Source organism: Macaca thibetana, chromosome 5 (genome assembly GCF_024542745.1).
Source record: "Macaca thibetana thibetana isolate TM-01 chromosome 5, ASM2454274v1, whole genome shotgun sequence".
Lineage (NCBI taxonomy): Eukaryota > Metazoa > Chordata > Mammalia > Primates > Cercopithecidae > Macaca > Macaca thibetana.
The window spans coordinates 40,072,629-40,094,844 of NC_065582.1; the positions used below are offsets into that span (position 1 = coordinate 40,072,629).

At 38.4% G+C, this 22,216-nt stretch overlaps 1 protein-coding gene across 3 annotated transcripts in view; it reads left to right on the top strand.

Annotated features, from left to right (window-relative positions):
* Window positions 1–22,216, top strand: part of IQCM (IQ motif containing M) — a 491,845-nt gene that overhangs the window by 90,903 nt on the left and 378,726 nt on the right. For all 3 annotated transcript variants that reach the window (XM_050791177.1, XM_050791179.1, XM_050791180.1), the window contains one exon: window positions 177–441. In XM_050791177.1, the coding sequence (XP_050647134.1) occupies window positions 177–441 (265 nt within the window). The remainder of the gene's footprint in view (window positions 1–176; window positions 442–22,216) is intronic.

The window sequence follows — 22,216 nt, forward strand, 5'->3', positions numbered from 1 at the left end:
GTCATTTGTAATTTACTGTATAAGAGTAAATGTCTTATACAGTAAGGTACTTTGTAAAATGTATCTAGTAGAGATGCGATTTTGTGAACTTATTAATAAAATTTATTATATAACTTTATTAAATAATGCATACTAAAATTAAATTTTGCCAAAATCTGTTTTTGTTTTATTCATAGAATAAAGTTCAAAGAACTTCTATAAATGTTTTCAGAAAGAAACACCAAAAGCCGAAATCTGGTAAATACATACCTTTGGAGATTGACAAAAAGGAAACACATGATGTGGTGCAAGAACATCGGGCAGCACTCAGAAGGATTTGCTTTCCCAAGGAGCTTTCCAAAAGTGAACATCTTCAGGAACCCCCACAACGAATCTCCTTCAAGGAACCACACATTTTTAGTAGAAGAGAAAGATGCAGGCCCATAGATCTAATTGTGAAAGGTAAGTATGGTTGAAGAAATTCAGCAAACCCACAGGCAAAACTGTTTGCTTCTTATGTGCCTGTAATGGAATTTTCTTGTTCAAATAATTCCCTGAACTTTAAATCTTAACAGTGAAAGGTAGGCAGGCCTGATTATTAGAGCTGCCAGTCTCTGGGCACCACCAGAAATTGAGATGAACCCATTCTAAAGGGAAAGAGAAATTTAGGGGAACAAAACTGGTTAGCCATGTCTTCCAGAAGTGATCTTCTTCTTAGTGAAAATCCTCAGAGACTGTTTATTTCACAGATGCTAAAGCAGCCATGGATGATAGCCCTGAATTCTGTTTTTGAGCAGGATCGATAGGATAGGCAACTTACTCGTGAGTGTGTTTCCTCAAAACACTAAAATGATTTTTGGAAGCTATAGAGTTTTCCCTTAAAAGAAATTGTAAAGGTTTATCGTCTATCAGTAACATGGTAGGTATAAATTAGAGATTGATTTAAGCAAAGTGATACTGTTTTCCTGAAACTAATGGCTTGAATACATGACCACTTATAATACATTTCTAGTATAGCTTTCACAGCCTCATCTTATTTTTTTCCTCTTATGTTATTTCTAAAGATGTTTATTTATTCATGCACTCATTTGTATTTTTCCTATTCAACAAAGAGTGACTGCTCTGTGCCAGGAACTAAGTTAGGAGCTGTAGAAACAGAAATAAAAAGGCTCAGAGAGTAATGGTGAGGATAAACACAGGGTAATTTCTTACTATACAGTGTAACAGTTGCTGTAAGAGGGTAAGTGTGAAGCATTATGGAAACACTGAGGAGTAACCAACTAAAGGCCAGAAGAGATCTCTCCTGAAAATTTATCAGAAGAGATCTCTAGAACTGGGTTTTCAGGAGAAGTAGGATGGAAACAGGAGAGGCCATTTTGAGCCGCAGGAACAAAATGTATTAAAGCTCTGAAGGATGTAAGAACATGGTATATTTTGGGAAGGCAGAGATGTGGTAGGAAACAAATTTTGGAAGATGGGTGGGCTAAAGTTTGAAGGGAATATGATAGTAGACCTAGAATTTGAACTTATGTTTAATGGAAAGACATGATGATTTCAAAGCTATAGGTGGGGGAAGGGGTGAGGTATGATCAGATCTTTCTGTTAGAAAAATAAAACTGGCAACAGAGACTGTAGAGAGAGGGATGACAGAGAGCTAAGTGACGAGGCTGTCCAGGTGAGAGATGACAGGGCCTAAATTAGGGCAGTAGGGAAGCATAAAGTGTGGAGGAGGGCTGTTCCATCAGCATTTCTCAAAGCATGCTCTTCAGATTGTTAGTCCTGAGAGGTTCAGTGACCTGACAAAGGGTTCTTTGGTTAGAAACATTTTTTAAAAATACATGTTATATTCCTTATTGGAGATTCAGATTGATTATTAATATATTGAAAGGTCTGGGAAATACTGCAGAAATCTGTTTACTTTTTTTAACCTTGCTAACCCCAGTTCATTTGGCCAAAGAACCCCCATTTTTTTTTTCACTTTATACCAATTAATGTCCTCAAGACTAGTGTTCTTTTAAATACATTTTGGTAAATACAGGATTAGTGGATTATTTTAGGATGAATTAACTGGTTTTTGAAAAATCAACTCATTGTGTAATGAAAATGAAAATGATAAAGATATTGAGGTTTCTAGATTGGGAAACTGGACAAAAATCCTTAGGTTGGGATAGAAATTTAGAGGGTGTCTTAGTCTGTTCTTGCTGCTATGACAAAATGCCTGAATAATTTATAAACATACTACATTTATTGCTTATAGTTATGGAGGCTGGGAAATCCCAGATCAAGGTACTAACCAGCAGGTGGTTTTGTGAGGGTCCAGTCTCTGCTTCCAAGATGGCACCTTGAATGCTCTGTCCTCTGGAGGGGACAAAAGCTGTGTCCTCACATGGTGGAAGGCATGGAAGGGAAAAGGGTCAGCAGCTCTCTGAAGCCTGTCTTTTAATCTCATTTATGAGGATGAAGCCCTCATAACTTAATCACTTCCTCAAAGGTCTATCTCTTAATACTATCACATTGGATCTTAGGTTCCAACATGAATATTGGAGACATACAAACATTTGAACCATAATAAGGAGAGAAGCAGATTTTGGGCAGTGGGGAAAGGGGTGGAGGAAAATAATGAATTCATTTTTAGACCTTTTAAGTAGGCACACATGTGGAGATAGCCATCAGGAACTTAGAAAAGGAGACCTAGCTCTAGAGAGGCAGGTGAAGACTGAAGATAGATGTGAGGGTTCCCCACCATACTGAAATTGTGGGGCTCATGCATTTATTCACCTAACACTTGTTTAATTTAATATGTGAGGTATGAGAGACAAAAGATATGCTGCTTCCCCTCAGGAAATTCAAACTTGATGTAGTTTTTGCAGTGGCATTGGAGGAGGATAAATAGACAATTATAGTATGACTCATACTGTAATAGAAACTCTACTGCTTTAAAAGGAATAGGAGGATATCTAATTCTGATTTAGGGGTCAGGAATAGATTCTCAGGAAATTTAAAGTGTTTGGTAAATTTTGAAGGATAAATAAGTGTTAACTCAAAAAAGAAAGAAAATCCTGTCTAGCTAGAGGGCCTAGCATCTACCTGATAGTGGATATCTGAGAAAGTGATTATGACGTTTTTGACAATTAAAATGATTTTACATGATTGGACCATGAGGATTGGGGAGTGATTAGAGATAACAGACTAGATACTGAACAACATTTAATTTTAACCTAAAAGCTTTGAGAACAATTTAAATGTTTTAAAGAGAAGTTGCAGTGATAATGTTTGCATTTTAGCATGTTTACTGGCTGTGGAGATGGGGTGTGATGGATTTTAGAGGCATAGAGACCAATAAGGAGACAGTAATGCACATGAGGAAAGACAACTTAAATGAAGGTAGTAGCACTGGGGATAGTGTTGAGGGGAGAGATTTTACAGATATTAGAAAAATAGAGTTATTTAGACTCGGTCAAAAATAAAGTAAAGCATAAGGCACAGGGAAGAGCTGTGGTACTGGGTTAGTGGTTTACACTAAGTGGCAGCATGAAGCCAGGTATAGCAAGTTAGAAGGTTGGAGATGCATCTTACATTAGTAATGGTAAAAACTGCCACCAAAAATAAGTTGGAATCTAGACCATATACCTACTGAGCTTTGTAGCTTGAGGTAAAGAAGTTGGGAAATGCATTATTAAAATATATTGCTGGTTTCTGGCTGGCTTTGGGAAGTTATTATAAACATGAGATAAACTGAGAAAAGTCCTGGCTAGTTTCCAATTGGAAATGAAAGGGCAGAGAGAGATACTAGGTACTTGGGGTCTTGGTTTTAAGCAAATATCTACTAATACTTAACATTGCAGCAAAAAGCATATTAAAAGTACATCTTTTACCACCCAGCCCATTATCTCAGACACCCTCATGGCAGTCATTATTGAGAGACTAATCCAAGAGGTAAGGGAAACAAAGATACAAAGGATATTTTAGAACCATATATTAAAAAAATGACTTTGCATCCTGGCCAGCATGGTGAAACCCCGTCTCTACTAAAAATATAAAAATTAGCTGGGCATGGTGGCAAGCGCCTGTAATCCCAGCTACTTGAGAGGCTGAGGCAGGATAATCGCTTGAACCTGGGAAGTGGAGGTTGCAGTGAGCTGAGATCGTGCCACTGCACTCCAGCCTGGCAACAGAGTGAGACTCCGTCTCAAAAAATGTAAAAAGACTTTGAATGTGGTTATTGTCAGACAGAATTAACTGGAAGCAAATAGATTAAAAAGTCTAACAGATTATTTTAGAGAATTTCATTCCCAAAGAAATCATGAACCTTGATGTAATTGAATGTTCAAAGAGTAAGATAACTTAGATTTATAAGGAAGTAGGTGACACAAGCCATACAACCTCCAAGGAGAGTAATAGCAAGATGTAGCCAAGGAGCAAGTAAAAGGCTTCTCAGAGAGTAGATGCAGAGGCCACTAAAAAACTGAAGAGAGTACTTCCCAGGACAAAATCATTGTCTATTCAAGGAGCTTCCCCACCTTCAGGTTAGGGGGCCTTCTCAGTGACTTTCCAATAGAATTCTACAACATCTTTGGACTGGTGACTATTGTGTTTACTATCTTTCCTTTCACTGATGGAGTTTTTACTGAGGTTATCCTATACCTGCTCTATTACTATATGTTATATGCTTTGGGGAAGGTGGAGATACCTTCTGTACTTGGGTCTCATATTACTGGGCCATAAGGAACCATGTCTGAACTTGTTGGATAAAACTACACAGCAGCTGGAGGTCCTGTTCTCTGAGCTGGATGCAGTGCCTGGGGGGAACTTTCGGTTGTCATCTTTGGGGAGAGGAAAGGTGTGTTCTGTAAAGGAACAAGAAGGAATGAATATTTAGTGTCCTAAAGAACAGACTGTAGCAGAGACTGGATAGATGCTCATCAAACTTATATCCTTTTCTTCCTTGGTACTTGGAAAATAGATGGGGCTATGTGACAGATTTGTCTCAGTGGATTATAGCTGGAAGTGATGCACATAAAATGCACATAACTGATGCCCATAAAAGTGTCATGTATTCTCCTCCCAATGTGGCTTCCCACATTTTCAAGTAGGAGGACTACTTCTCAATATTATGAAAATAATGAAACAGTGGTAATAGTACTTTTAATATGTGTTGATTAACACATATTCAGTAAATATACAAAGCTCAGTGCGGATAATACAAAGGAGAAAAAATGGACATAAATTGTGTCCTCATGGAACCTGTGGTCTAGCTAGGGAAACAGATATCAATTAACAATCACATATATACAGATTGAGAGTACATCACAAATAAATTGGATGTGGACTGGGTGTCAGCAAGACTTCCCCGGGGGAAATTACATTTGAGCTAAGATATAAAAGATGCATAGGAATTACTCAAACATTGGGAAGTTTGAGGCAATTGCAAAACCATTTGCAGTGACCCAAGGTGTGGGGCACATGGAAGAACTTTCAAATAACGGAAAAAAGAGTTAATGTGGTTGCAGTTCTGAGAATGAGCTGGAGAGGAGTGAGCAGAGACTGTATAAGAACAGAACCTTTTAGTCAGTACTGTGCTAGCACATGTTTAACAACTGGCTCTGGTGAGGGGAGGGAGGAAGACCTGCTTTGTAGCTTTTACTGATTTCCATGGTGTAAATACTCTTAACATAGCCAATTTCAAACTACCAATTTGGTACCACTGATTATAGGAGTTGGGAAGAGATGTACACAGTCAGCTCTCCTGAGCAGATCTGAGCTTGTTGCAGCACACCACTGCATGCAGGCTGTGTCAAACACTTCTTATTCATCACCTGAAATCCTCTTGGGCTCATCTCTTATTCCAGGCACTGCAGCCACTGCTCGGGTGACTGGTCCTTGTTCCATACTTCCTGGACTCCTTCCTGGCTTGAGACACTTATAGGACCAGCTTCAGCTGACACATAAACAACCAGGAATGGGGGATGAGAGCCAATGGATAAATGTTTCCTCCTGTCTGTCCCTGGGCAGAAGGGTCTCAATAACATTCTATAAAGCTTCTCAGAAGGTTCTGGACAGTTAAGCAACCAGTATCTTATAATGATGGTCAACTCAGAAATTTTTTCACATTAGTTTTCCTTTCTCGCTTGTTTTCTTTTCTCCTCCTTATTTCTAATATCACTTTAAAAATGCTGTCATAAAAACATTTTGATGGCAGAATTGTCAGTGCTTGCTGAAAGATTAGGTGTGGAGTGTAAGGGAAAGATTGCATGAAGGATGGCTCTTAAGCTTTAGTCCTGATGAACTGAAAGATGAGAATTGCTCCTTTCTGAGATGTAGAATAGAGAGAGATGCATTTTAAATGGGCAGAAACCAAGAACTGGGATATGGATATATTAAGTTTGAGGAGGCTATTAGATATACAAATCAAAATGTCAAATAGGTAGTCCATTATAAGTAAGTGTGGACTCATGGGAAAGGTTGGAGTCATTAATTTATAGATAATATTGACCAGTAGACATGCCACATGAGCCACATGTAATAAAAATTTTCTAGTGACCACGTTAAACAGTAAAAAGAAACAGGTAAAATTAATTTCAATAATATATTTGGGGCCAGGTGCGGTGGCTTACACCTGTAATCCCAGCACTTTGAGAGGCTGAGGCAGACAGATCACTTGAGGGCAAGAGATCAGCCTGGCTAACATGGTGAAATGCCATCTCTACTGAAAAACACAAAAATTAGCCAGGCGTGATGGCAGGCACCTGTAATCCCAGCTACTTGGGAGGTGGAGGCTGCAGTGAGCCGAGATCGCGCCACTGCACTCTAGCTGGGAGACAGAAAAAAAAAAAAAAAAAAAAAATATATATATATATAAAAAATCAATATATATATAAAATAAAAATAAATATAAATATAAAATAAATATATATATAAAATAAATATAAAATATTTATTTTACATATATATGTAAAAATTATTGAGATATTTTATATTTTTCATATTAAATCTTCAAAATCCAGTGTATATTTTACCTGCAGCGACTCTTAAATTGGACTAGCCACATTTCGAGTGCTCATAGCTACATATGGTAATTGGCTACCATATGGGACAACACAGGTATAGATATTATTTACAGTCATAGACTTAGATATAAGATCATTGAGGAAGTAAATGTAGGTAGAAAAATAATTCAAGAACTGAGCCCTTTGAATTTCTAACACTTAGAGGGCAAGAAAAGGAGTATCCAGCAAAGGAAGTAGAAAATGAATAGGAGCCAAATCAGGGGAGTGGGAAATATATTAGTCATATTTCAGTTAAGGAGTAATGCATTAGAAAGGAGCAAGGACAGCTTATCTGTTGTCCCAAGAGAAAGGCAGGGGCATGAGCACAGATGCAGGTGGATCGATAGAGCAGGTGGTGAGATTACTTCAATTTCTTTTTCAGTGAAGTTAGAAGTGAGTTCTTCACTTGAGGGTGAGATGGGACTGAAAGTATTAGGGTTTTGAGGAGCAAGGAGAAGGGTGAAATAATCATAATTTGGAAAAATGTGAAAGTGAAAATATAGTTTGCTATGAAAAAATGAAATTCCTTTTCTCGTTTCTTTTTTTCTTTCTTTCTTTCTTTCTTTCTTTCTTTCTTTCTTTCTTTCTTTCTTTCTTTCTTTCTTTCTTTCTTTCTTTCTTTCTTTCTTTCTCTTCAAGGGAAGAGAAATGGTTGGGCAGTGTCACTGAGCATCAGGGAAGAAACTGCCTTTGCTTGAGGCCCTAGGGTATGTGAGGGTGGAAGAAAGGAATATCTATTCCTTGAGAGAGCTGCTGAAAAAGCTGTCTCCTTAGGAAAATAGGATTATTAGAACAAGAATATAGGGGGAACATGTACATAAGATAGCAAGAATATTAATTTAGGTGATAGAAGGTCTTGGGTTTCTTAGGGCAATGAAGAGTTTGGGAGCTGGTTCAAGGAAAGATGAAAGATGGCAGGTCTATGGAGATTGAGGTCAGCAGTAAGAAGAGTGAGAAGACTAGTTCCGAGGGTCACTTAGAGTATGTGAGTAATCCTTTCTAATGATAGTCTCTTTTGGGGGATTTTTGTCTTTAGCACTTTGTAATCATGAGGCCAAAGGTGTTGGGGGTGGACAATGTAAGAAGGAAGTGAAGATTTTATCAGGAGCACAAGGAGGACAGAAATCCTCCTGAAAATCCCATTATAGCTGAGGTCAGAGACATGCTGCTAGGAACATTTGCATGTGCCTCACTAGACAGCTCTGAAATGCTGATCTTTGAGTTTATATTTGAATTAAAATTGCAATTCATTTTTCAAAGTTCTTATCTCAAAAGGCATGTATTAGCTCTGTACTTTGGATCTATTTTTTAAGCACATTCCCAATATTCACTTCAGGGTGAATGGAAGCATGATCTAAGAGATCAGTGGCATTAATTCTAGAACTTGATTAAAGTCTGTGAGATTAGAAAGAAAAGTGTGTACTGCGTGTGTAGAGTATATAGTTTCTGCTCAGACAGCCCAGACAAATTCAGTTGCATTATCTTCCATAAACTGAATATCTTATGTGAGAATAGGCCAAACATTCCTTGAATTTGATCCAAGGATATCAACTTAAAAAATACCCTGTAACAATTATAGTATCAAATATCCTTAGTAAATATCTTCTTTGTGCTTGCCTGTAAATACATGCCCATAGTTTTGATACAGCAAAGTCAGGAAAAATATGAAACTATTTTTCTGTGTATAGATATTCTACAGTACTGCTTAACCAGTTTGTGTTGTCATTCTGCCAATAATTTATGAATCTTAATTATTAAAAATAATTAAAATTTAAATTATTAGATTACTAAAATGATTGACTATTAGAAATTAGAAATCTCATGTAAAAATCAGTGTTTTTGGAACATATATTCAATATTAATTTTAGTTAACATATAATACAGTATTGTCTTATCCATGTAGTACCATATAATATATAATTTGCATTCTCTTAGGAATTAAAAATATTTAGATCTATTTTGAGTTATTTAAATTTGAAAACAGGCTGTAATTAAGCTCAACAAAATTTCATTACATCCATGTCATGCACATATATTTAGGGTTGATATGGAGTTGTTCCTTACCCAGTCTGGAATAAGGTAGAAATATGTATGAGTGTGTGAGTTGTGAGAGTGTGTTTGAGTGTGTATGTGTGTGTGACTTTGTGTATGTGTTTATGGGTGTGGGAGAGTCTGTACATATGTGTATGAGTGTATGTGTATGTGTGTCAGAGAGAGATAGAGAGAGAGAGAGAGGGAGAGTGTTTGTGTTCCTTGGTCTCCAAATCACAAATTGTTTACTTTATATATAAAATGAGAGCATAATAAATGTTAATAATGCTTTAAAATGACTACATAGCTAGAAGGCACTGGAGAAATCTATCAGAAAAAAATGACTTTGTGCTGTGATTATTCCTTTGCCTACAGTGGTGACAACTTACCAAATAGTTTTTTGATCAACAGTGTTTATAAAACCTAATTTATATTTTAACAATTTCAGGTATATGGTCATTCCTTGGTATCTGTGGGGAATTGGTTCTAGGAACTTCGCAGATTCCAAAATTGTCAGATGCTCAAGACCCTTATTTAAAATGCTGCAGTGCAGAAATACAAGCATTTGAGACTACTATGAACACCTGTATGCACATGAACTAGAAAATCCATAGGAAGTAGATAAATTCTTGGAAACATACAATTCCCCTAGCTTGAATCAGGAAGAAATAGAGATCCTGAACAGACCAGTGACAAGCAATGAAATTTAATCAGGAATTTAAAAAAATATCCCAGGAAAAAAAAAAAAAAAAAAAAGCCCAGGCCCAGATTCATAGACAAATTCTACCAGACATCCAAAGCAGAATTGGTATCAATCCTACTGAAACTAGTCCAAAAGATCAAAAAGGAGGAAATCCTCTCTAACTCATTCTGTGAAGCCAGTATCACCCTGGTACCAAAGCCAGGAAAGGACATAACAACAACAACAAAACTACAGACCGATATGCCTGATGAACATAAATGCAAAAATCCTCAACAAAACACTAGCAAACTGAATCCAACAGGACATCAGAAAGATAATTCACCATGATCAAGAGGGTTTCATCCCAGGGATGCAGGGATGGTTCAACATGTACAAGTCAATAAATGTGATTCACCACGTAAACAGAATTAAAAACAAAAACCATATGATTATCTCAATAGACGCCAAAAAAGCATTTGAAAAAATGCAGCATCCCTTTACAATAAAAACCCTTAACAAACTAAGAATATAAAGAATATACCTCAAAATAATAAAAGCCATATATGATAAACCCACAGCCAATAACATGCTGAACAAGGAAAGGTTGAAAACATTTCTCCTAAGTACTAGAACAAGAGAAGAGTACCCACTTACACCGCTTCTATTCAAAATAATACTGGAGGTCCTGGGAGAGCAATCAGGCAAGAGAAAGAAGTAAGAGGTATCTAAATTAGAAAAGAGGAAGTAAAACTATCTCTGTTTGCTGATGATACAATCTTATATGTAGAAAACCCCAAAGACTCCTCCAAAAGACTCCTAGATTTGAGCAATGAATTCTGTAAAGTCTCAGTTTACTAAAACAATATACACAAATCAGTAGCACTGCTATACACCAACAATGACCAACCTGAGAATCAAATCAAGAACTCAATTCCTTTTACAGTAGCTACAAAAATAGGTACCTAGCAATATACTTAACCAAGGAGGTGAAAGATCTCTACAAGAAATATAAAACACTGATGAAATAAATCATAAATGACAGAAATAAATAGAAAAACATCTCATGCTCATGGATTGAAAGAAACAATGTCATGGAAATGACCATACTGCTCAAAACAATCCACAGATTAATGCAATTCCAATAAAATTACCAATGTCTTTTTTTTCCACAGATTTAGAAAAAACAGTCCTAAAATTCATCTGGAACCAAATAAGAGCTTGAATAGCCAAAGCAATCCTAAGCAAAAAGAAAAATTCTGAAGATATCAAATTACCCACTTCAAATAATACCACAAAGCTATAGTAAAAAAACAGCATGGTACTGATGTAAAATTAGACACACAGGTCAATAGAACAGAATAGAGAACCCAGAAATAAAGCCAAATACTTATAACCAGCTGATCTTTGACAAAGCAGATGAAAGTGTAAACTGGAGAAAGGACACCCTATTCAATAAATCGTGCTAGGAAAATTGGATACCCACATGTAGAAGAATGAAACTGGATCCCTATCTCTTGTCATATACAAAAATTAACTCAAGATAGATTAAAGACTTAAATATGAGACCTAAACCATGAAATTCTAGAAGAAAACCTAGGAAAAATTTTTCTGGACATTGGCCTAGGCAAATAATTTATGAGTAAGTTCTCAAAAGGAAATGCAATAAAAACAAAAATAAATTAATGGGACCCAATTAAACTAAAAATCTGCTGCCCTGCAAAAGAAATATTCAACAGAGTAAACAGACAATCTACAGAATGGAAGAAAATGTTTGCAAACCATGCATCTGACAAAGGGCTAATATACAGATTCTATAAGAAATTCAAACAAATCAGCAAGGAAAAGACCAAATAATCCCATTTAAAAGTTGATAAACAACATGAACAAACATTTCGCAAGAGAAGATATGCAAATGGCCAAAAAACATGTGAAGAATTCTCCATATCACTAATCATCAGGGAAATGCAAATTAAAACTACAATGAGATACCACATTACTGTAGCCAGAATGGCCATTTTAAAAAGTCAAAAACAACAGATGTTAGCACAGATGTGGTGAAAAGGGAATGCTTATACGCTGCTGGTGGGAATGTAAATTGGTACAACCTTTATGGAAAATAGTAGAGTGATTTCTCAAAGAGCTAAAAGGAGATCTACCATTCAACCCAGCAATCTCACTACTGCATATCTACTCAAAGTAAAAGAAGTCATTTTATAAAGAAGACACCAGCATGCAGATGTTTATCACAGCACAATTCACACTTGTGAAGATATGGAATCAACTTAAGTGCCCATCGACTGATGAGTGGATAAAGAAAATGTGGTATATTTATACCGTGAAATATTACTCAACCATATAAAAGAACAGAATAATGTCTTTTGCAACAACTTGGGTGGAATAGAAGGACACTATCTTTAGTGAAGTAACTCAGGAATAGAAAATAAAATACTGCATGTTCTCACTTATAAGTGTGAGCTAAGCTAAGGCTACACAAAGGCATATAGAGTAGAATAATGGACACTGGAGACTCAGAAGGAAGGAGGGTGGGAGAGGTCTAAAGAATGAAAAACTACCTATTGAGTACAATGTACACTGTTTGGGTGATGGGTACACTGAAATTCTAGATTTCACCACTGTACAGTTCAATTAGGCAACGAAAAACCACTTGTATCCCTAAGCTATTGAAATAAAGAAAAAAGAAGAAAAAAATGAAAATTGTGTTTTTGCATATAACTTAAGCATATCCTCTTGCATACTTTAAGTCATATTAAGATTACATATGATACCTAATACAGTGTAAATCTCATGTAAATAGTTGTTGTTTTTTAAATTGCATTATTTTTATTGTTGTATTTTTAAAAAATATTTTCAACCTGCCATGAGTTGAATCAGTAGACGCTGAATCTACAGAAACAGATGACCGATTATACATACAAACATGCAACAAACATGCTAAAACTTTTTTACTCATTCCTGCAAAATTATTTGGAAGAATTTAAGACTAGGATTCATAACAATTTATAAAAAAATGCAGAAACTAGAGATTGTTTTCAATGAAGTGGAAAATTATATGCTGAGTTTGGTGTCACAGAATAATTGGATTTGAAACCTTGGAACTTTAAACATACTAATATTCTCCATGCATAAAAACAGATCCTTATTGTGAAATTTCTAAATGAGGGAATAAGTTTGAGATAATTTCTTGAGAGATTATCACACAGATAATTTTGCAAATGCTTCTGCCTTTCGTTTCTTCCTGGTTTAGATTATTGTATTTCTTCCCATTTCTTGTCAGGAATTTTCTTTTGCTTGCCCTTTTGAATGCTCTTACAGAAAGAACCTAAGCAGAATTCTTAAATTAGCACATGAATAGAATTATATAATTCATATCTGAGTGACAAATGTCTTGAACATGCTCCTTTCTTCTTTACACTTTTTCTCTTCTTATACTGACCTGGTAAGCTCTGACATAGAAAGATGCAAGATGAGGACTCAGAGTAAGACAGGAGACTCATTGCTTCTGAGCAACATGGTTTCCTACATTGAAGTAGCCAAAGTTCACTAACTTTTAGTGAAGTTAATAGCATCTTAAATATGAATTAATATAATTGAATAAAACTATGAATACATATAATTAATAGTATGTTATAAATAGAAAACATTGTAAGGATTTAGAGGCAATTGAAACACATTCTTTTTTACCATTTGCCTTCTACTAACTCTGATATTTAGAAATAATAAGGGGAAATTTAGAAATAAAAAAAACCTTATAATAGATTGGTGACTTGCAGAGGTTTTCTGATTAAGCACATGTTTTGGAATATTAGAACTTGTTTGTTCCATGTTTTGTACTTGACAAAGAACACAAGCAGAGAATTAAGAGGTTAGTCAAATGTTTTACAGTGGGCCAGGGCCATTCTGTCAGCTTTATGTGGGTGCAAATAATACCACCTCTTCTGAGGAAGTGAAATGAGAGCAGTAGCTTTCTAGAAATGGTTTTCTATTTGTAGTGCAGACCCTCCTCAGTGAACATGTGTTGGTTTTGGCTTCTCGGTATTCTTTAACCTTAGATCTGGAAACAAGATTTCAATTTGATTTGGAAAAATACTCCTCTACTTGGAGTTCATGTAGTTTGGGTACGACTGTTATGTCACCTGTCAGCTTCAGGCTTGTGATTCAGGCATAGCCAATGATATTAGATTATTCTCCTAGCCACAGTGATGGGTTGAGTGATGGGGCTCAATCCAACAAGGATGATGTGAGCTTGAAGGTCACAGAGGACACAATGTGAAATTCTGGAATAAAGTCAACATGGAAGAAAGAGCTGGATGGTGGAGGGAGATCAAGTCCTGATGACATTGTTTACATCTCTGAACCAAGCATTGCTGAAGATAAACTTTAGCTGGACTTTCCAGTTTATGTGAATCAGTGAATTCCTCCCTTTTGAGAAGGCAGATGGTTTAGTGTCTCAGAGCAAGGGATTTCAACTCCCCAGGTTCAAATCCCAGCTTTATCACTTGGTAGTTTCTTATATTTGTTCAAGATAATTTAGTTTTGTGTTGGTAGTCACTGGAGGTCTAATGGAAACACCTTTTCTTTTTTCTTTCTTTTTTTTTTTTTTTTTTTGAGACTGAGTTTTGCTCTTGTTGCCCAGGCTGGAGTGCAATGGCGCTCAGGTCACTGCAACCTCCACCTCCAGGGTTCAAGTAATTCTCCTGCCTCATTGAGTAGTTGGGATTACAGGCATGTGCCACCACGCCTGGCTAATTTTGTACTTTTAGTAGAGATGGGGTTTCACCATATTGGCCAGGCTGGTCTCGAACTCCTGACCTCAGGTGATCTGCCCACCTCGGCCTCCCAAATTGCTGGGATTACAGGCATGAGCCACCAGCCTGGCCTGGAAACACCCTTCTTATACAATCATTCTTGGAAAATTTTCACTTCAGGTGTAAATAGTAGGCTGAATAATGGCCACGCAAATATATCAGATGATAATTCCTAGAACCTGTAAATGTTTTATTTGGGAAAAAGGTCTTTGCTAATGTGATTAAGATAAGAATCATTGGGTGGGGAGAATATCTTGGATTATCTGATTTGCTATAAATACTGTCACAAGTGTCCTTATAAAAGAGAGGCAAAGAGAGATTACAGACAAAAGAGGAAAACACAAAGAGGCCATGGAGGCAGGATTCATGTGATATAGCCACACCAATCTGGCAGCCACCAGAAACTGGAAGAGGCAAGAGATGGATTTGTCCCTAGAGACTCTGAAGGAGAGCAACCCTGCTAGGATCTTGATTCTGGACTGCTGGCCTCCAGAACTGTGAGGAAATCCGTTTCTGTTGTTTTAAGTCACAAGCTTCTGGTAATTTGTTTTAATGGGCATATAAAACTAATACAGTATACTACTGAAAGTACATTTCAATTCTACACATCATTTTTCTAAAATAATTTCCTTGTCAAAAGGAGTATAGAAGTGTGATCAATAGGCTAATTGTTTCAACTTTCATCTCTTCATTCATATATTTATTCAGCAGCTATATTAAACTCCTACTTGAACCAGATACGGTGTACCATGGTCTGTGTCCTCATGGAACTTTCAGTTTAGCAGGCATTACTTTTCCTCTCTCTTGCTTAAATAAATACATATTTCAGTGTTTTTGAGGGGAGGGTAGGAATCAGAGTTATGGTAACACCACCTTTTTCCTACTGAGTTTGGAACCACTTGAATTGAGAAGTAAGACACAGGGACAGAGCAAATGAAGATCAAATGTTTATTTTATATTGGAGGAAGTTGATGAGAGAATATGGCTTTAAATAAGTGGTTCCATGGTGTGTTGATCCTCTCCCAGAATTAAACTTACACTTCTAGTTGTCGGCAGGAAGGCCTTTTACTGTCACCAAAGCCATGAACCTCTCTGTCTAGCCAGTTTCCTTGGTCTGAACTAAGAGAAAGGGTATAAATATACTCCCCATGGATACAAATTCCTATTATCAGAGGCCACCATGTTACTAACTACTTGTAGGCACTGGGGATTTGCCAATAGTATGAGGTTTACATACCTTTTGGAGGGTTTAGGAAAGGGACAACCATAAACTGGTTATTAAAGTAATTAAATCTTTTATTGAATGACACATGCATTTCTTCCTAGCAGTATGAGGCCCTTTAGGACGTTAAAAGGATATGCCATGAAATACTTTCTGTGCCTCAGTAATTTATATGTAGCCAAGAGACCCATAATTATTTTTGCCATACTCTGTGTAAGTTGGTCAACCTCACCCATTGACATTTGTATTACTTTAACCTTTTTCAGGCTCAATTCTTCATATTAAATGCCAATTAGTAAATCAAGCATAGTTAACTTTAAACATTTGAGGCTGAACTTATTAATATTTTAGTTTTCTTTCTGGGATAATAGTGTGCTAAAATTGGTGTATAGTTATATAAAAGAAAGAAGTTAAAATAATGGAATTATCTTTTACTGACTTCGAAATGGATTTCTCAGTCATAAAGGGAAAAACAAAGTGTGTTTCTTCTATTCTCTGCTAACCACAACACAGAATAATTCTGTGTCCTCTGGTCACCAAAATGTATGGGAAATTCTCCCCACACACCGAGCAGTTCTCCAGTGGACACCAGCTGGGTGTCCTCCAATTCAATTCAAATCTGACACGATCTGCCTGGAGGTAGCATCAGATCCCATAGGTTGAGGGCTTAGTCCTCAAACTGCCCCGCACTTCAGATGCTATTCTCAAGTACGAGCATCTAGAATTTCTCACCAACTGGCTATGAATTGGGGTTTCCACAACTCCCAACTCAGTTTGATGAATTTTCTCAGTTCGCAGAAGGCAGGGAAACACTTTACCTAAGTTTACCAATTTGTTGATAAAGGATATAATAAAGGATGTAGATGAACAGCCAGATGAAGAGATACACAGAGTGAGGTCTGGATGGGTATTGAGCTCAGGAGCTGTTGCTGTAAAGTTGTCATGTGCCATCCTCCTGGCACATAGTATGCTTGCCAACCTGGAAGCTCTCCAAACTCCCATAGTTCAAGGATTTTTATGGAGGCTTCATCACGTAGGCCTGATGGATTATTAACTCAATTTCCAGCCCTTCTCTCCTTTCCAAAGAACCTAATGGATTTTCTAATGAATTGGTTATTTGGATTTGAGAGGAAGATGACTCCAAGCTTTTGCTTTTATGTACTGTGGATGGGGTTGTCATTTACCAAACTGGGGAAGTCTTTGAGAAGAACAGGTTTGATGGGTATGATCAGTAGTTCAGCTTTAGACATGCAATAGTGATGGCAGCAGTAGCTCATCTGGAGCGGCTGCTACAAAGATGCCGGCTGCAGGCGGGGAGGCTTGGCTGGGGCAGCATGCTCCATGGAGCTGCGGGGAACCGAAAACAGGTGGGAGCCTCACCCCCTTCCGAGTTGGAGGGTCTTGCCTTCTTTGGTGCAGCTGCATCTGCTTAGCTGTAACAGCAGACCTTGGCATCCCTGCACTTTTGGGGGCCCGAGAGGCTCCACCTGCCCTACAAGCTCAGAAATGCCTGTTCTGGCTGCCTGGCCTCTCCCAACTCCCAGTCCCCACTCCAATTTTGGAGCAAAGCTGTGGCCAAGCCCTGGTACTGTCACGACCCAGCCAGGTGTACACATGCTCAGGGCTGTGCTGACATGCCAGTCCCCTGCCATCTTGGCCTCCTCTGAACTTTGGGTGCTGACAAGCATGGGAGGGAGGCGAAGGGGGTTGCTGAGGGCAGCTTGGCATGGGACTGGAGGTGCCCCTTGGCATGAACAGCTTAGGTGCTGTGGATGGCAGGTCGATGGCAGCAGGAAGCAGATAGGCTCCTGGGCAGAAGGGGGCGGATCCCAGTGACGCTCCACCTTCGAGCTGGGGATGGCCTGAAGCCTGGGGCTGGGCTGCCAGTTCTGTGGACTAGAGTGAGAACCTATGATGCTTTTTCTGGGTCCACCCATGGCCACTCATGGACCAATCAGTAAGCACTTTCTCCCCGGGACTCAGCCAGACTTGGACAGAGGACAGGAAGACCTGTCTGCAGATAGGAGCCACCCACTACTCTTCTCATCTCCCCTGAGGGCTGCAGAGACATTGATGTCGGGATGATCTGACTGTGGAGAGGATTCTGTGGAGCTGAGAGCAGAGCAGATGTCTGGCCGGCCTGCCTGCAGAAAGAAGCTACCCACTTCAGGTCTCCTGAGAACTGTACTGTTGCTCAATAAAGCACCTCTTCACCTCACCATCCAGCTGTCCACATACCTCATTCTTCCTGGACATGGGACAAGAGCTTGGGACCCACCAAATGGCAGGACTGAAAGAGTTGTAACACAAACAGGGCTGAAACACGCCCCTTGCTCACCATGTTGCAGGTGATGAAAAGGAGAGAAGAGGGATGGAGAGAAGAGCTGCAGCCCTTCAGGGAGCCCAGGCCTAGGAGCTCCCCAAGTTAGGGCTGTGACACCCTCTTTGGGGCTCTGAGGTTCCTGGCATCTCCAAGCTTCCAGGGGCTACTATGTTCCCTGGTTCCAGCAGTGGAAGCTGCTTGCAATATGCCTGGTATTACTGCAGCCTTGCAGGAGTTGGTGCTGGGAGCTGGCCACCCCTCCACAGCCAGCATTACTGACTGTATGCAGTGGCCTAACCCCATGCTTGCTCGTTCATGCACCCCTTGCCACTCCAGGCCTGGCTCACCCTTAGCAGGCATGGGATCTGGGCCAGTAATGTGAACTGAGCATAGCCTGTCAGGCCAAGCAGGTGGACTAAGCCCAGCAGGCTCCAGCAAAACTCAGGCAAAGGCGCCACCAGCCACAGAGGTTTCTGGCTGGTGAAGTGATGCTCCAAGGATCCCGTGACAGTAGTCTCTCCTTATCCATGGTTTTGTTTTCTGTGGTTTCACTTTCTGAAGTTTTTGTTACATGAAGTTAACTGTGGTCTGAAAGTATTAAATGGGAAATTCCAGAAATAAAAAATTCCTAAGTTTTAAATTATACCTCTTTCTGATTAGGGAGATGAAATCTTGCCCCATACCAATTCATCCCACCTGGGATATGAATCCTCCCTGTCTCCAGCATATCCACAGTTTAGATGTGCCCCATCCATTGAATCACTTAGTAGCTGTCTTGGTTATCTGCTTGGTTGTTGCCATATTGCAGTATTTGTATTCAAGTAACCCTTACCTTATTTAATAATGGCTCCAAAATGTAAGAGTAGTGATGCTGGCATATTATTATAATTATTTTGTTTTATCGTTGTTGTTAATCTTTTACTGTGCCTAATGTGTAAATAAATTTTGTCATAGGTATGTATGCACAGGAAAAAAACATGGTATGTATAGGATTTGGTACTATCCACAGTTTCAGGCATTCACTAGGGGTCTTCGATGTATCCACCCTCAGATAAGGGAGTACTACCATATAAAGTCTGAAATGTTTGTTAGATATCTAGATGGAAATATTGAACAGAGAGTTGGATATGTGGATTTGGAGTTCATGGGAAAGGACCAGTATCAGTTATCAACCTAGGATACCTCAGTTTATAGATGGTATTTAATGCCATGAGGCTATGATATAATCATGGGAGGGAGTTAGAGAAGTCTGTATTCTGCAGTAGTAAGCTGCAGAGTATTTAGATGTCAGGGAAGTGAGGAGAAACTAACAAAGAGACCGAGAAGGAGCAGCAAGTGAGGAAGAAAAAAAAATGGGAGACTGAGATGTGCAGGAAACTGAGTGAAGATTGTCTTCCCAGGAGCAGAGAGTGGTGGACCTACTGTATTAGATTCTGCTTACACATTAAGGAAGACAAAGACTTAAAATTGACATTGGAGTTAGCACTGTGGAGGTCAATGGTGACCTTGATATCTACTCTTTTAGTAGAGTGATCAAAAGAGAATTGAGGGAGAGAAATTAGATAAATATGGAGAACTATTTCAAATAGTTATGAAGAACACAGAAATTAGGTGCCTGTTGGGGGAGGTGAGATCAAGAGAGAGCACTTCTTTTTTCCCCTTATTTAAGATGAGAGAAATGTCAGTGTATTTTTTTATACTGATAGAAACAATTAGGAGGAGAGGGAAAATCACCAGTGAAGAAAGAAAAGGGAAGAAGTCCTGGAACAGTATCTATTAGAAGGTGAGAGTGGATGAGAATTGTTGTAATATAAGTACAGGGGTTGGCCTTAGATGGGAATATAAAATATTTTCACTTGTAGTAATGAGAGGGCACATGGAGTGTATGGGAACACATACTCTCAGGACCCAGGCTTTAGAAGGTCTCTTCTGATTGCTTCTGGTTTCTCAATGAAATAGGAAGCAAAAAAAGCCGCTGAAAGTAAGGGCAGGGGAAAGTGTTGGAGGTTTAAAGAGAGAAAATATGAAATACAGACTGGAGAGTAAATGGACTGAGAAATGGAGGACGATTACTGGATAACAGTAATGTCCACTTGGGTTAGTGTTAATGTTATGTGAGACCAGTCATGGTTTTGTTTTCTTCCATCACATTAATTATGCAGAGTACAAACACCACAGGGTAGATAGAAAGACTTACATTTAACTAGGGCTTTGTGTTTTCTCAAATAAGATGACAAAATAAGAGGGAGGCAGCAAAATCAGCCTGAGAGAGAAGTGTTCATAAGGATTGACTTTGGAATTTAAGCTGCCTAAGGTGTGAAGGTGGCAAGGGAGGGTAAAAAGGTGGTAGGATCAATGAATCACAGGTCCTGGCGGGGAGTCCAACGTTGTTGGTGATAGGGAATAACCCGAAGAAAGGAGAAAGTGGTGATTGGAAAGTGGGATGCTTCCAGATGAGCTCCTCAAGTATCAATGATGTTTCAAGTAGCCTCTATGTTTTAATATTTTGTTTTAGTAGGACTTCAGTAGAAAGTAATCCTATTATCATCTAGATCATTAATCATCTAATATTGGTTATTTTGCTAGTGACCATTACTATTAGCAAGCCTTGGCTAGCCAGGATCTTTATAAACTTTTTGACATTTCCTCCTGATAAGGCCCCTTATTTGTATCCTGACCTAGGCAGTTAATTTGTACCAGAACATATGAGGGCAAGTTATTTTTCAGGCCAAATATTTTAAAAATAAGAAATATTCTTTATAGTCCTATACTCCAGGGATATGGATTTCTTGGAAAGTAGCCTCATGAGACATCAACAATCTTCCAAAGTGATTGGGGGCAGTATTCAGTATTCTTATTACCATTTTGGAGAGGTATTAGGTACTCATGAAAAACACCTTCCATCAGATTGGTTTGCCTATGTGCAAATCTGTACTCTATGCTAGAAAGTAAGCCTTTAGAAGGCAGAGACCTTACCAGTCTCGTTTGTATTTCTGTCCTCGGTGGCTACATAGAAAAACAGTAGGCTTCTTGAGAACTTGAAATATATTCTATAAATGCTTGTTGCATAATGAAATGAAGTGAATATATGAGTGTAAGTGTAAATTGCTAGCCAGGTTTAAGCAAGCCAGGTAGTTTTTCAAACTGATCTATGTACCACGGTGGGGGTACTTCTGTTATGCTGATCCCTGAGTTATACCAGAAGACTCTGTGTGTGTGTGTGTGTGTACATTGAAGGTATGACAGTATCTGCACAGAATAAAGAGATCAATCCTAATCACTGTCCGGTGCGAAACAGCTGTTGCCTGAGCAAATTAGTGCCCAAGGTAGTTATTAATTTCTCTGGCCTGCATGAATGCTTCCAAAATGATTCTGTCACAGCATGTGTGTTCTGGCATTCCCTCTGAACACTGGGAATCCTGGAGCCAAGGATCTATTAGTGCCTAAAGTGTGGAATGTGAGACATTGATCATCCCGTCTCTAAGCTGGCACTGCTCTGAAGCAGCCTAAGAACCAGGGGAACAAGCCTGCTGCCAAATCCTTCTGGTTTTGGTCCCATTACAGTTAATGAATCAAAACATTATTTTAGAGACACTTTATTTTTTAAACTATTCCAGAAGCCCAGTGAGTACTCAGAATATACTTAGTGAAGATGGATCAAAAAAGTGTTTTATATGGTTACTGTAGAGGCATTCGCAAAGACATATAACATGCATGCTATCATCACATTTAACAGGTGCTCATAAGTACTTCCTATGTGATTGAGTTGATGGTAGTTTCTGCCAAAGTTCCTGGTGTCCAGCTATACTCAACTGCTAAGTATGGCCTTTAAGTAGCATTCAAAATAGACTGGAATAGCTGGTTGTAGCTCTGTAAGCAAGTGACCTTTGCTTTTTTATTTTATGAAAGCTCGAAAGTGTGCTTATATCTCTGCAAATTAGTTTTTGGTTTTAAAAATCCAAAAATGCTTCCACTGCTTTATTGAAAGCCAATTAATAGAGAATAGGACAGAACAGCTAAAAAAAAGTTGGCTTGTATTATCTCCTAATTATCAGTCAGTATATTAAGCCATGTATTATCAAAGTCTTGCAAGATTTGCACATTCTT